General features: G+C 45.1%; 1 protein-coding gene across 1 annotated transcript in view; it reads left to right on the top strand.

Annotated features, from left to right (window-relative positions):
• Positions 1-15,116, top strand: part of PLD1 (phospholipase D1) — a 186,185-nt gene that overhangs the window by 144,431 nt on the left and 26,638 nt on the right. The window contains exons 20-24 of the mRNA XM_030216519.1: positions 490-600; positions 1,826-1,914; positions 3,185-3,298; positions 6,538-6,587; positions 11,210-11,344. Coding sequence (XP_030072379.1) covers positions 490-600; positions 1,826-1,914; positions 3,185-3,298; positions 6,538-6,587; positions 11,210-11,344 — 499 coding nt within the window. The remainder of the gene's footprint in view (positions 1-489; positions 601-1,825; positions 1,915-3,184; positions 3,299-6,537; positions 6,588-11,209; positions 11,345-15,116) is intronic.

Genomic DNA, 15,116 nt, shown 5'->3' with positions numbered 1-15,116 from the left:
GTGTCTCTGCTCGACCCAGACTACACCCTGAACATGCCTGCACGTGGGTCATGTACAAAGAAGTGGGTTTATGCCATGAGGTAGTTGTATACTAGACATTTTACATGTGAAAACACCTTTATAAAATTACCCCCCAAAATGTGTTATTAAAAAGTAAAAATGTGTTAACTTACATTTTTCTGTTTTATATTTATGTATGTTTGTTTGCTTCTTTTCTTTTTTTTTTATTTATGGTTTTTAAAATTGTACACTGCTTAGAAAGTTCCACTTATAGGTGGTATATCAAGCTTTTAATAAACGTGAAACGTTTGTAACATAGTAACATAGTAACATAGTAGATGACGGCAGAAAAAGACCTGCATGGTCCATCTAGTCTGCCCAACAAGATAAACTCACATGTGCCATTTTTTGTGTATACTTACCTTGATTGTTAAATGGAGATCAGCGTAGAGTTGAAAGCAATAAGTTCCAAAGCTCTCTCTTTTGCAGGTGTTACGTTCTGCCGCCGACTGGTCAGCTGGTATAATGCACCACGAGGAATCAATTCACAGCGCGTATGTCCACGTGATAGAAAACAGCGAGCACTATATTTATATAGAGGTAAGTTTTCTCATTTGCTGCCCTGTGAAGTTGCTCTTGGCTTATTGTTGATCATTTCCCCCCTTGTTTCTGTCGTTTTGTCTGTGTACCTTTTAGTCTGTTTATCCTTTTAGTTTCCTTTTACATTTTGTTTCTATTTCTGTTCGTAACTTAATTGTTTAATAAGCCAATCAGTGCCAATAATTGACCGCTAGCGTGCAATTATCAGCACTAGCTGGAACTAATTGACAATTACACATTCAACTTTCTAAGCGTATTCTGGAAAGTGGTGCTTGTAAGTTCTAATATGCTGATCTCAAAAGGGGGCGTGGCCATGGGAGGGGCATGGGTGGGCATTCTGAAAAATTACGCACACTGTTATAGAATATGCCCAATCTGTGCCTAACGTAGGCATGGGCGTTTAGGCCAGGTTTTAGTTGACAAATGGTTCTGCCTAAATATTAGTCGTGGGTGCTATGTATCAGGGGCGTAATGACCATTCAGGCAACTGGGCAGTGCCTGAGGACCCAGAGGCGCTCTCCTCCCCCACTGTCGCCGCCGCACACTACAGCCCCCCGAGCTTCAGTGGGCCCTCCCCACTCGCATCTTGAAGGGCCCTGGTGGTCTAGTTGCCTCTGTGAGGGCAGGAAAGAACAACACTCTTTCCTGCCCACTGCCGCTATTCTGCACGGCACTGTGGTGTTTTAACAATGGTTGCCAAGATTCCCTGCAGCAGTCTCACGAGACTGTCGAGACCCGTGAGACTATCGTGTGAAGTCTCAGCACCCATTTTGAAAACATAGCGGTAGTGGGCAAGAAGGAGTGGGGCTCTTTCCTGCCTCCAAAGAAGCCACTAGACCACAAAGGCACAAGGTGGGACCAGGAAGAGTCCATTGAGGCTCAGGGGACTGTAGTGTGGGGGATGGAGGCAGCAGCTGCGGTGGTAGGGGGGGACTGTAGTGTGTGGGAGAGGACCCAATGACCCTTACTACCCAGGGGCCCAGATCACTGTCAGTCCGCCCCTGCTGTGTGTATTTTATAAACTGCGCCTAACTATAGGCAAGGTTTATAGAATAGCACTAAGTGTTTTTTTTTAAAGGCACAGTATATTGATTCTGGTCCTAAATGGATTCACATACTTCACAGATACACCAAGTAACTGAAAATTGCTCTGGTGATGTACACCGATATGTATTTGCCCAAACCTATGTGATTTTTGACTTATTTTTCTAATTATTGTTCTTAGAACCAATTTTTCATTAGCTGTGCCGACAACAAAGTTGTTTTCAACAAGATTGGAGACACCATCGCACAGAGGATCCTAAGAGCACACAGGTGATTTAGATATGTTGTATAAATCTTGATCTCCCGCCATCACCATGGCACTGTAGGCAGCAGACTGCATGAATTTCAAGGGTACCTCAAACTATATTTGAACAGTTATTGGCAAGACACTTGAGTTTCATTCGTAGAGAATATACTTCAGAGTGAGAGCCACCAAATTTGGGGCTAGGGGGTCGCGGTGGCTAATTTGAGGCCAGACCCACGATGAGCATGAGCAACTGGGCGTTTTGCGGTCTTAACTTTAGCCACAACTCTCAGGAACCTGATACATTTTGTCCAGCCAGTCTTCAAGGTATCCCTGGCCTTGGCAGGCGCAAGGAATAGAAGAATTCATCAATAATCAAACTGAGGTCCTCATAAAAGTTAGTTCTATCTTTATGCAGTTCACCATTGCTGGTTAAGTGCTAAATATCGCTCTTTACGGGCTATGTTTTCACTGAATTAGTAAATCCGGAAATTCAGTACCAGAGTCGACCTGCTGGCAGCGGTCGGCAAAACGCATTTCACTGCCAGCTGAATTTCGGGCCCAAAAATTATTAGTGAGAGACACTTGGACACATAAACAAGCAGGGTGATCTCATAAGCCTAATGTCCTTCCTTTGGAAAAGTAGGCCAGTGAGCCCCAACACAAGGAAAGAAGAAGTGCCCCGACACAAGAAAGGAAGAAGTGCTCCGACACAAGGAAGGGAGAAGTGCCCCGACACAAGGAAGGAAGAAGTGCCCCGACACGAGGAAGGAAGAAGTGCCCCGACACAAGGAAGGGAGAACTGCCACAATGCCTTAACAAAGTCACAATGCACAAAGACACTGCCACCACGGTAGCGTAGGCACCCTGTGGTAGTTTCAAAGTTAGTGTGCGCTGTTTACCATGTTAAAAAATCATTTTCTACCACAGGGAGCATTCCCAGTGGTAATTGGCAGTGCGTCCAAATTACCGCGCACTGTCTTATTACTGCAGGAGTAGTGCATGAGCCCTTAGTGCCAAGTAAATAGGTGGCGTTAAGGGCTCAATCAGTAAATTGCCGTGCGCTACTTTTACTATTAGTATATGGCCATTTACAGCCTCATTAAAAAAAGGCCTTTTTACCCGCCGCATTTAAAAATGGCCCAGTGTGTGCTAATTTTCACGCATCCAAACTAGCACAGGCCACTTTTTACCACAGCTTAGTAAAAGGGCCCCTTAGATAGACAAGTACTTGGGATGCTGGATAATATTCTAAGAAAATGATTTATAGTTTCTGGTTGTGTTTATTATCTGCAGGGAAAACAAAAGATACCGCGTGTATGTGGTGACCCCTTTGTTGCCAGGATTTGAAGGAGACATTTCAACAGGAGGAGGCACTGCGCTGCAAGCAATAATGCACTTCAATTACAGGTACTGGGGATAGTTTTGATATTCCCTGTGTAAAACAGTGGCGTAGCTATGTGGGGCCAGAGGGGCCTGGGCCCCCGTAGATTTGGCCCCGTAGATTTGCCGATGACCCTTTCGACCTCCCCCTCCCGCCGCCAGCCCTCCCACACCGCCGTCGGCTACCTTTGCTGGCGGGGGACCCCAACCCCCGCCAGCCGAGGTCCTCTTCTTCCGGCGCAAGGCTTCGTTCTGTTTCTGTGAGTCTGATGTCCTGCACGTTGTATGTTGGGGTCCCCTGCCAGCAAAGGTAGGCGGCGGCGGCGGTGGGTTGGGGGGTCGAGAGGGTTGTCGTGGGGGGGGGGGTCAAAGTTGGTTGTGGTGGCGCCGGGGGGGGGGGGGTCAGTGGCGCCGGGGGGGGGGGGCTAAAATGTGCCCCCTCACCTCGGGCTCTGGACCCCCCTCACGCCGAAGTCTGGCAACGCCCCTGGTGTAAAATCATCATACATTGGTGATGATTTAAAAACTAACTTTCCCAAGTAGAAATTATTGTTGCCTCTCCGTTAATTTGGGGTTTCTCCAAATGGCTCTTGTTGCCAAATCCAAGGCCAGTTTAGTGGTCGACTTTTCAGCTTATCGTTATCCATTTTTTTCATCTGTTATATACTGAAGAGTTGTTTGTCATGTTTTTAATAAAGCATAGGGTGGGCAGCTTGTTTTCTTGTGCCAGCAGTAAAGGATACAGACACGAACAACTTATTTTCATTTGTTATATGAATATACTGTATAGTTCACGAAGCCGCAAAGAAAAAAGATGATCCCTAGGTAGCTAAATGACTCCTCCCACCCCCTCTGAAAAGAATGAAGTGTATACAATAAGAAAAGCAATGGATTTGCCCAATTTGTGCCTCTTGTGAAAGATAAATCCATAATTGGCAAATTGCATTTTATGTGTTAGTATATATTTATTCAAGAGAAAGGCGACCTGATGATTTTCTAAATTTGGCTTCAGGAGGAAGAATGCTTTCTGGTCAGCATGCTACAGATTGCTCAACAGAACCATCCAAGTATATTAAAAAATATGATTGCAGTAAATCAGAAGTGCTAGAAATTTCCTTCATGATACTTTCCAACCGCTCTGTTCAGTGGCTTCTCCATTTTCTCTTTCTATGTTTTGTCGTTAGTTAAATTTGATTCAAATATTTTGATATGTCTCATGTTTGTTGATCGTATAGACCCTTATGGAGAAGCATTTCAAACTACAGTAGCTAATCTGTAAATTGGCTAAGCTGCATTGGGGGGGGGGGGGAGGTTGGGGGGGTTACACCAATGTAGAATGTTAAACAGTAGCCCTGTACAACCTTCCCTATAGTTTTGGGTTTATCCCATATGCCATGAGCTCTTTGTTAGAAGCTCCCCAATACCTGCTGAACCCAACCAATAGCCAACATTCCCTAATACTTTCAGTAGGTTTAGGTAGTAGAGAACAACACAGTGTATTTTTTCTAACGAAAAAGTTGCTGGTACTCAAATGCCAGGCCACCCTTCAGGGGTGGGGTGATCACTAAGGGACCCACCCCACCCCACAATAGCCAGGCCCCCTGCAACCAGTCACAGAATCTATGACAAGGCAGAATTGGTGTGTAGAGCCTGAGCTCTTTCATTAAAATTTGGGGTCCACAGGTCAATTTTAGCAGACAATGGAAAAGGTGCCGGTACTCAGTACCCCCAAGTACCCCCTCAAAAAAAGCCCTGGAACGACATAACCGTCCCTCGTGTAATATGTAAGCCACATTGAACCTACCAATGGGTGGGAAAATGTGGGATAGAAACGCAATAAATAAATAAATAGCACCTTGAAGAAACATTCAGAATTACATTTCATGGGGTCAATGTTCAGCCGGTGGAAGTCAGTGGTTTTTTTGGCCGCCACCAGCAATGTCCGGGCACTGGTATTGATTATCCAGTTATACATAGGCGAATAACACTTATCCGGTTCAGAACTTAACCGGATAAGTTAAATCAGATAAAGATAAGACTGTGTCTTATGTAGTCCTATTTATCCAGTTAACCTATCCGGTTAAGGGCTGAATATTGACACTTAATTGGATAAGTGCCGGCTCCATCCCTGGACAGGCCACAGAATAGCCAGTTTTGGTTTAGATGCTAACCAGGTATGTTCAGTGGAACTATACAGTTAACAGCCACTGAATATACCTGGTTAACCCTAGACTAGAGAATGACCTGGGGACAAAGTTTGTCCCTGTCCCCATGGGTTCTGTCTCTGTTCCCACCCCCATCCCCGCAGGTTCTGTCTCCGTTCCCATCCCAGCAGGTTTTGTCCCTATCCCTGCCCTGTCCCCGCAGATTACGTCCCCCATCCCTGCGGGCTTTGTCCTCATCTGAAGAAGCCTCGAACACTTATGATTTTATATTTAAAATCTTTTTATTAAAGTATAAAGAGGAACAATATGCTGTGTAACTGTTGTTTATAAATCACAAATAGAAAACAATAATAACAACGAGCGACTATAATAACAGCCTTCAAATTAGAGAATGAAACGAGGACAAAGTTTGTCCTCATGGGCTCTGTCCCCATCCCCGCCCTGTCCCCGCGAGATCTGTCCCCATGGGCTCTGTCCCTGTCCCATCCCTGCGGTTACCTCGGGTCCCCGTCTCATTCTCTACCCTAGACAATATAAATGTCCAGGACTCTCTGCTGGCTATTTAAATTGCTTTGAATGTCAACCCCAATATTTTTAATTAAAGAATGATTTTCTCCTTGGAACAAGGATACCACTATTTATTTATTTTTTATTTATTTTATTTATGTATTTATTATTTATTTATTTATTGCATTTGTACCCCGCGCTTTCCCACTCAAAGCAGGTTCAATGCACCTTACATAGTAATTGGGATTACAAAGACGAGAGCAATACCTTTCTGCCTCGCTGGATTGAAATCTGTTTCGAAGCTGTTGCATATCTCATCAAAAAAGAATAAATGGTAGAAAATAAAAACAAGGTGCGTAGGAAAATTAGAAATTAAAATGAGAATAGGCTACACAAAGAAAACTTCTTTCAAGGTTGAAAATTGAACCTGTGGAGACCATTTGCAACTTAACCTTTTAGAACGACAGGTTCCTGATTGCTTTGTAATTAAAAGCAGTAAGTCAGCAATAGAGAAGCAAGCTGTTGTGGAAGGTTGATCTGACCTGTGCATGCCACATCCATTTCAGGTTGTAATTAATGCTTTATTTTGTTCAGGACCATGTGCAGGGGAGAGAATTCCATCATTGGACAGGTGAAAGTGGAAAGTGAGTACTTGCAGTCCGTTGGTTTGTGATGATCAAGGTTACAGCTGCAGATCGGCTGCTGGGGAATAAGGCTGATGTTTGCTTTGGTGGCTGCACCATGTTTTGTAACCCTGCTCGGCAGGAGCATAGCCAGACCTGCCATTTTGGGTGGGCCCCAAGTTAACCCCCCATACATACAATTATTTTAAAAACCTTTTGTCTCTGCCCCTGCTATTGCCATATTTCTCCCCCTCCATCCGGCATCTGCTCCTCTCCCTCCCCCCGCCTGGCATCTGCCTGTCTCTGAAACGCCGCCCTCCCTGGTCTACCTCCAAGTCACTGCTGGTAGTGATTCCTGTAAGCAACTTGCTGGCTTCCCTCTATTGCGTCCATGCCACTAAACAGGAAGTGACACCATTGAGGGCATGACACAATAGAGAGAAGCCTGCGGGGCTGGTGCAGGTCACTTACAGGAATTGCTGCAGACGACGACTCAAAGGTAGATGGGGGAGGCAGAGATTGACAGTTGCTGTGAAAAAGAGAGAGAGAGGAGTGAGGCGCTGCCAAAAGGTGCTTTGGGGGCCACTGGACTAGGTTGGCCTGAGGCAAGAATGGGTGGGCCTGTGCCCACCCAGGCCCACCCATAGCTACGCCACTGCTGCTCGGCAATAACGGGGAGAAGAATTTTCCAAAGCACATCTAGACAACAAGATTAAGAAAATAAATAGCCTAATGATAGTTTCAAAGGCAGTACCCGAATTAAAATGTCTGCACGCTTTCCAGAGTTATCTTAGAGCTTAGTCTTGCCGCACCAAAGAGAAACAATCGGCCCTTTAACATTAACAGAACCTGTATTGAAAGTTGTGTATATTAAAACAAGCCGAGGGTGGAAGAAGACCAAGTCCAAATGAGCAGCCCAAACAAGGAAGTAAGAGCTTCAGACAAAGTTTATTAGGACCCTACACGGTCCGTGTTTCGGCAACAAGCCTTCCTCAGGGGCCGGTAAACAAGAGTCCTCTGCTCAGTGCCAAAAAACCGTGAAAGTGCTACCAACGCACAGGTGGGAGAACGCTGAATCGACAGATCGTACAATCGCGGGGAGACAGCTTCCCGCGATTGTACAACTTGTGGATTCAACGTGTAGAGGAGTAGCCTAGTGGTTAGCGCAGTGGACTTTGATCCTGGGGAACTGAGTTCGATCCCCACTGCAGCTCCTTGTGACTCTGGGCAAGTCACTTAACCCTCCATTGCCCCTGGTACAAAATAAGTACCTGAATATATGTAAACCGCTTTGAATGTAGTTGCAAAAACCTCAGTAAGGTGGTATATCAAGTTCCATTCCCCTTTCCCTTATGACATCACAATATCAGAAGTGAGCCAAGTATCGGGCAATCAAGCCATTGTGACATCACTGATGAGGTTGGCTCTTATTGGTGGAATGAGTGGAGGAGTAGCCTAGTGGTTAGTGCAGTGGACTTTGATCCTGGGGAACTGAGTTCGATTCCCACTGCAGCTCCTTGTGACTCTGGGCAAGTCACTTAACCCTCCATTGCCCCTGGTACAAAATAAGTTCCTGACTATATGTAAACCGCTTTGAATGTAGTTGCAAAAACCTCAGAAAGGCAGTATATCGAGTCCCATTTCCCTTTCCCTAATAAACTTTGTTTGTTTTGCTTGTGCTTTTGTCAAATGAGTGGACCCCTCCCTTTTCTCTCCTTATTCCTTTAGTTGTGAATATTAAACATTAAAAATCCATAAAGTTTAATTATTTATTGTTGGCATTCATTTGCCTCAGATAAGTGTCTGTCCTATCTTATCAACTCAACTTGACCCTCTCATTACCCCCTTGGCCCCTCATTTGTAAAGTGGGTTAATGTGATTTGTCGCACATTAAATAACACAAATCCCATTATTCTCAATATGGCCTATTTACTCAAACTGTGGGAATAATTTTATACAGGCCCAAAAGCGGAGCCCATTTAGGCAACTTGTTATAAAATTGGCCTTCAGATGCTTATCTCGAATTAATATGTGTCAGTAAATGGAGCACATGCCAAGGACTCCACATACTTTATAAGGACTTGTTTATCCACTCCTGCCCTAGCTGAGATTAGATTCAAGCACCTTTCTTTAAATTAGTCTCCTTATTTTCCAACTCTTGACGCTCTATCTTATCTGTCTGCGTGTTCCACCTTTGCTTACACACTATGCTGTCTATTAAAATGTTTTATTTTGTATTGACAATTTTATTTTATTTTTTATTTATTTATTTGCTGCATTTGTATCCCACATTTTCCCACCTCTTTGCAGGCTCAATGTGGCTTACATTATGCCGTAATGGCGATCGCCATTTCCGGAATGAGAAGTACAGAATATTATTGTAATTAAAGTACAGAAAATAAAGTAAATTTAGAAGTAAATAGATATACAATTCATTTCAGATACACAATTCAGATATACAAATTCAATTCATTTACAATTAAGTAGGCTACCATGCCATACTTTGTACTGTAATATTAAAGCTTAATCATACAAAATGCATGTAGCAATGTCACAGTCATCAAAAAGATTACTAAACATCAGATAACAATCAATAAGCGTAACCCCCCTCCCACCTGAACAATCCCCCCACCCAGTTAACCGACTACAAAATGGATAGAGAAGAGTCAGGACGGGCAATCCACTCCACATTAGGGTCCCAGATGCCAGAGTAGGCCAATAGTTGTCCGCTATGCAGAGCTGTTAGTTTAGACATCAAATGAATATGGGCTAGTTTCCGCAAAATAGCCCCAAGTCCCGGGAAGATAGGTTTCTTCCAGGCCGCAGCTAGTATCAACTTACTCGCTACAATCACATGTGAGACTAGCTGATGGACAGCCACCTTCACACCCCGCGGTCTGAAATGCGGGAGACCAGTTCTGGTGAGAGAGAAAACAAATTTCAAAACATTAGTTCAGAATTCTTGTGCTTGAGGACAGGACCACCGTATGTGGCCCGTGTCTCCCACCATGCCGCACTGACGCCAGCACATTGGAGACTATGGGGCAGATGCAGCAACCAAACGTAAAAAAATCAAAATCGTTAAAGTCCCTAACGATTTTTAAAAAACGAAGAATGCACCAAAAAAAAAAGTCACACATGCTCAGATCGGTATTCAAACGTACAATGTATCAAAGAATCACAATACACATCGGTAATCGGCCCCTAAATCATGCGCAGAGCAGCCAAGCGTTTTGCTGGCTGCTCTGCGCATGCTGCAAACGTAAAAACAAACAAACAAAAAAGCCACAACACATACACGTGGCTACCCGGTCAGCAAAATCCAAAAACAAAGGATCAGGAGGGGCAAGGGCGCTCGTCCGAGGCGTCCTGTATGGACGGCCTTGCCCCCCCGGCTGCTCCCCACTTTCCCCCGCTTTCCCACCCACCACGAAAAAGCAAAATGCTAGCTGCCCCGGTCCCCCTCCCTTCCTGTTCTTGTGTTCTGCAGAGCTAACTCCGCCTCCTGTCATTCTTTCGCCCCGTGCCCCGCCCCCGCTGCCCCCCTGAGGTCGACTACGCCGCTCCCCCCCTCCACCGAGACCCCCCTCCCTATTAACGACCCGAGCAGCGCCTCTCACCTCTTTCTGAAGCGCTGCACGGGCAGGAAGATCTAGTGTGTTGGTTGTAGAGTCTCCATTACGTCTCTTCTTCCCTGGCCCAGGCCCCGCCTCCTTCTGACGTAGGTTACTTACGTCAGAAGGAGGCGGGGCCTAGGCCAGGGAAGAAGAGACGTCATGGAGACTCTACAACCAACACACTAGATCTTCCTGCCCGTGCAGCGCTTCAGAAAGAGGTGAGAGGCGCTGCTCGGGTCATTAATAGGGAGGGAGGTCTCGGTGGAGGGGGGGAGCGGCGTAGTCGACCTCAGGGGGGGCAGCGGGGGCGGGGCACGGGGCAGAAGAATGACGGGAGGCGGAGTTAGCTCTGCAGAACACAGGAACAGGAAGGGAGGGGGACCGGGGCAGCTAGCATTTTGCTTTTTCGGGGGGGGGGGAGCGGCAGAAAGTGGGGAGCAGCGGGGGGGGCAAGGCCGTCCATACAGGACGCTCCTGATGAGCGCCCTTGCCCCCTCCCGATCCTTTTTTTATTTTTTTTATTTGATGTGTTTTCTGACGTCCTTTGGACCAATCACAGCGCTTTTAGCTCTGCTAATGCGCTGGGATTGGCTCAAAGTTTGTTTATTTTTTCACTTAATGATTTTTCCTGGCACAGAGCTGTCCTAACGAGAGGTCCAGACCTCTCGTTAGATTTCCTGCCTTTTTCCTGCGTAAAGGCAATCGGAAAAGGTTAGTGCATGTCGTTTCAATGGGGTTTTCACACTAATTGCTCATCTCCATTCCGTTTTCGTTAGCTGCTGGCTTCCTCGGTAAAAGCCCTTTGATGCATGCAACGGATCAAATTTTCCTCGTTGGAGGGTCATTAAAGGCTCATTTAGCTTTAGTGCATCTGCCTCTATGTACTGTAAATTTTAACTGGTATAATTGTCTTTTGCCTAGCTTATTCTTGCTGTACACCGCCTTGGGTGAATTTGTTTCAAAAAAAAAAAAAAAACAGTAAATCTATTAAGTAAAGAAAATTTTGTTGACATGTCTTCTCTGCAGTTGGTGACCAGTGGATGAATTACATCTCATTCTGTGGACTTCGAACCTATGCAGAGTTGGAAGGAAAACTTGTCACTGAGCTGATCTACGTGCACAGCAAGTTGCTTATAGCCGATGACAAAACAGTCATAATTGGTAAGTGGGGCAGGCTTGCTCGTATTTATAGCGATGGGTGATCCTTTGACCAGGGCTTCATATAAAAGTCATTTTCTAAAAATAAGGCTTGTCTTGATTCTGTGGGGCTGTCCTGTAACTTACAGGATGTAGCCGATGTTTTAGAACCGTGGTGTAGTTCTCGGGTGGGCCTGGGTGGGTCCTTACTTCTCACTTTCCCTCTTCTCTATTGGCGGCCTGAACCCCCCTGTTCCACCACCCCCCCCCCCCCCCCGGTGTCCCTCTGCCATGTCCCACCAGTAAGGAAACAGGAAATGGCATCAGCAAGGGTGGGACATGGCAGAGGAAAGCCTGTGGGGGCAGGCACAGACAGTGAACATGAATCGCTGTTTCCACCAGCTTTGCTTCAGAGGTACACCAGGGAGGGAAGAGAGGCTCAGAGAGAGAAAGGGAGTTGCTGGGTCATGAGTGGGGGAGAGAGATGTAGACCAAGGACAGAGGGGGGCGGGAGGAAAGACAGAGGGAGAGATTTGGATGCAGGGGTGGAGGGGAAGGTAAAAATAATTCATCTCTATATACCTAAGAGGGGGGTTGGGGAGGGCAGGGTAGAGTCTGAGCTAAAGAGGGGGCAGGGTTGCAAAAACCCACCCAAGTTCACTCTGGGCCCTGCCAACCTAACTGTGGTCCCACCCAGAATAGCAGGTCTGGCTACGCCACTGTTTTCAAAACATATCTACGGGTAAATAGCACCATTTACGTATGTATATCACCACATTGATGTTTAAGTATCAGTTTCAGAAAGCCGCTATTTGCACATGGTGATCCGTACCATGCAGAGATCTCAATGGGGCATGGTTTCTGCATGACTTGGGCGGGACTAAAATCTGCATATGGATTGCATTTTAGAAAGAGAAAACAATTCCACCTAGAGGCAAGGTGGGGCAGCCGCGCATGGAAGTGGTACCACTTCTCTGTGTAAGTATTAACACTTCCACGTGGAAGCTGCTGGGTTTGTGCAAATCTGTGAAATGGCTGCTCCCGTTACACATTCTGGTACATACACGTGCACACCTGGACGTCTCAGTTCCAATCGCTGTAAAATGGGCCTCTGTATTTGCTCAATTTAACGGTTGTAAAACATTCAGACGGCAATTTTAGAACTTGCAAGCATTCGGAATATGGAACGTTTTGCTTCTTTCTCATAAGGGTTGACAGACTTTGGATTAGTTCTGATTGTACGATGACCTAATATGCTCTTTGAATATGTTACTTTTTCATTACAAAGTCTACATTTACTATGTCAAAATTTATTTTATTTATTGCATTTGTATCCCACATTTTCCCACCTATTTGCAGGCTCAATGTGGCTTACAAAAACCTGTTATGGCATTGCCATTCCAGGAGACAAATACAGTTGGTGTTACAACAGGATCATGGACGAGGAAAAAGGATCTAAACAAAGTTATAGAAAGAGAACTCTCAGAATAGGGTGTTGTGGTGTAGTGTAATGGTTAAGCTATGGATTCTCATTGTAGGCCTTGTTGAAGAGATAGGTTTTCAGAGATTTGCGAAAGTTAGTTATTTCGTTAATCATGTTCAAGTCAGTTGGTAGTGCATCCCATAGCTGCGTGCTCATGTAGCAGAAGCTAGTCGCATGTGGGGTTTTTTTGTTTGTTTTTTAATTACATTTGTACCCCGCGCTTTCCCACTCATGGCAGGCTCAATGCGGCAGGCAATGGAGGGTTAAGTGACTTGCCCAGAGTCACAAGGAGCTGCCTGTGCCGGGAATTAAACTCAGTTCCTCAGTTCCCCAAGACCAAAGTCCACCACCCTAACCACTAGGCCACTGCTTGTATTTTAATCCTTTGCAGTTGGGGAAATGCAGATTAAGGAATTTGCGGGCTGATCTTTTAGCATTTCTGGATGGCAGGTCCACGAGGTTTACCATGTAGTTTGGTGCATCTCCGTGGATGATTTTGTGAACAATCGTGCAGATCTTGAACGCAATGCGCTCTTTAAGTGGGAGCCAGTGAAGTCTTTCTCTTAGGGGTTTTGCACTTTCATATTTTGTTTTGCCAAATATGAGTCTAGCTGCGGTATTCTGGGCTGTTTGAAGTTTCTTGATAGTCTGTTCTTTGCAGCCAGCGTATAGTGCGTTACAGTAGTCCAGGATACTTAGCACCATTGACTGTACCATATAGTTAGTTTGTAAAGCTTGTTCCGGAACCGCAAAAATTAATTCTTCCATCTCCTTCTTGAGGGCACCCAGCCGCAGCCATTGCCAATTCCTGGTTCTGTCCATGTTATTTACAGTTTCGCTAAGACATTGTCCATGTAAGGTCTTGTATTTCCAGTTAGCCATATGGGTTTCCAGTTGTTCAGTTCTTAACTCATTTTTATTTACATTTTTGTTGTACCCCACGCTTTCCCACTCATGGCAGGCTCAATGCGGCTTACATATTGTATACAGGTACTTATTTGTACCTGGGGCAATGGAGGGTTAAGTGACTTGCCCAGAGTCACAAGGAGCTGCCTGTGCCTGAAGTGGGAATCGAGCTCAGTTCCTCAGTTCCCCAGGACCAAAGTCCACCACCCTAACCATTAGGCCACTCCTCCACTGTTGCTACTATTTGAGATTCTACATGGAATGTTGCTATTCCACTAGCAACATTCCATGTAGAAGTTGGCCCTTGCAGATCACCAATGTGGCCGCGCAGGCTTCTGCTTCTGTCTGACGTCCTGCACATATGTGCAGGACGTCAGACTCACAGAAACAGAAGCCTGCGCAGCCTTCTACATGGAATGTTGCTACTGGAATAGCAACATTCCATGTAGAATCTCCAATAGTATCTATTTTATTTTTGTTACATTTGTACCCTGCGCTTTCCCACTCATGGCAGGCTCAATGCGGCTTACATGGGGCAATGGAGGGTTAAGTGACTTGCCCAGAGCCACAAGGAGCTGCCTGTGCCTGAAGTGGGAATCGAACTCAGTTCCACAGGACCAACTCTTTCAGGCTATTATTATTATTATGTCTTTATGTTTGGCACATCACAGCCAGTGTTGACCAGTTTTAATTCCATTAATCTGTGTCCTGCCCATGGACCTCAGAATCACAGAGATATCAATGCAAAATAGATGCTGCTCTGAGTAGGGTAGTTTTTCTGCAAAATTGATAGGGTTATATCTTCTAAATGTAATATTTCCAAGTAGTTTTGGAGTCCATCTAGTATTGCTGCAAGAGCTCCAATCAAAATTGGTAATGATGTCCCAGAAAACTTATGGACATAATCAAACAGAGGGAACCTCTTTTTTTTTTTTTATTTGCAATACCAGAATTGGCCAAAAAATGGCAGTATGCTATTATTATAATAGATGAGACTGACATCTTGTGGCCACTTTGAGTACTGCAGCTCATGCAGGTAAATGGATGAGTTCCTAAAAAAAATCAGTGTTGTGAGAAAGGAAAAAAAAGTACCTCTTAAGAACTGTCATAACAATTTGTTAGTTAAATGTAACAGATTTTTGGAGGTCCTAGTGTATACTAGAGAAGATACACTTACGAGGGAGATATACTTGAAGAGTGAGCAAATCGACAAATGCTGTCCATCTGTCTTGAACCAAAGCCAATCGCAGAAAAAAATAGAGCCTTAAGACATTCATTTTCTCTGAAGAACAGATAGTGCTTTGGAATCTGAACAATGTTTGGCAGGCTGTGTACTGCATCAGTTCCTAATTTTGACTCAGTTGAAAAACTGTACCCTAGCTAGCAACAGTGCAATTCTAAAGTCAT

The sequence above is a fragment of the Microcaecilia unicolor genome, chromosome 10 (genome assembly GCF_901765095.1).
Source record: "Microcaecilia unicolor chromosome 10, aMicUni1.1, whole genome shotgun sequence".
Taxonomy (NCBI): domain Eukaryota; kingdom Metazoa; phylum Chordata; class Amphibia; order Gymnophiona; family Siphonopidae; genus Microcaecilia; species Microcaecilia unicolor.
The sequence above is the reverse complement of the archived record's forward strand: the minus strand, read 5'-3'. Positions and strand labels throughout refer to the sequence as shown.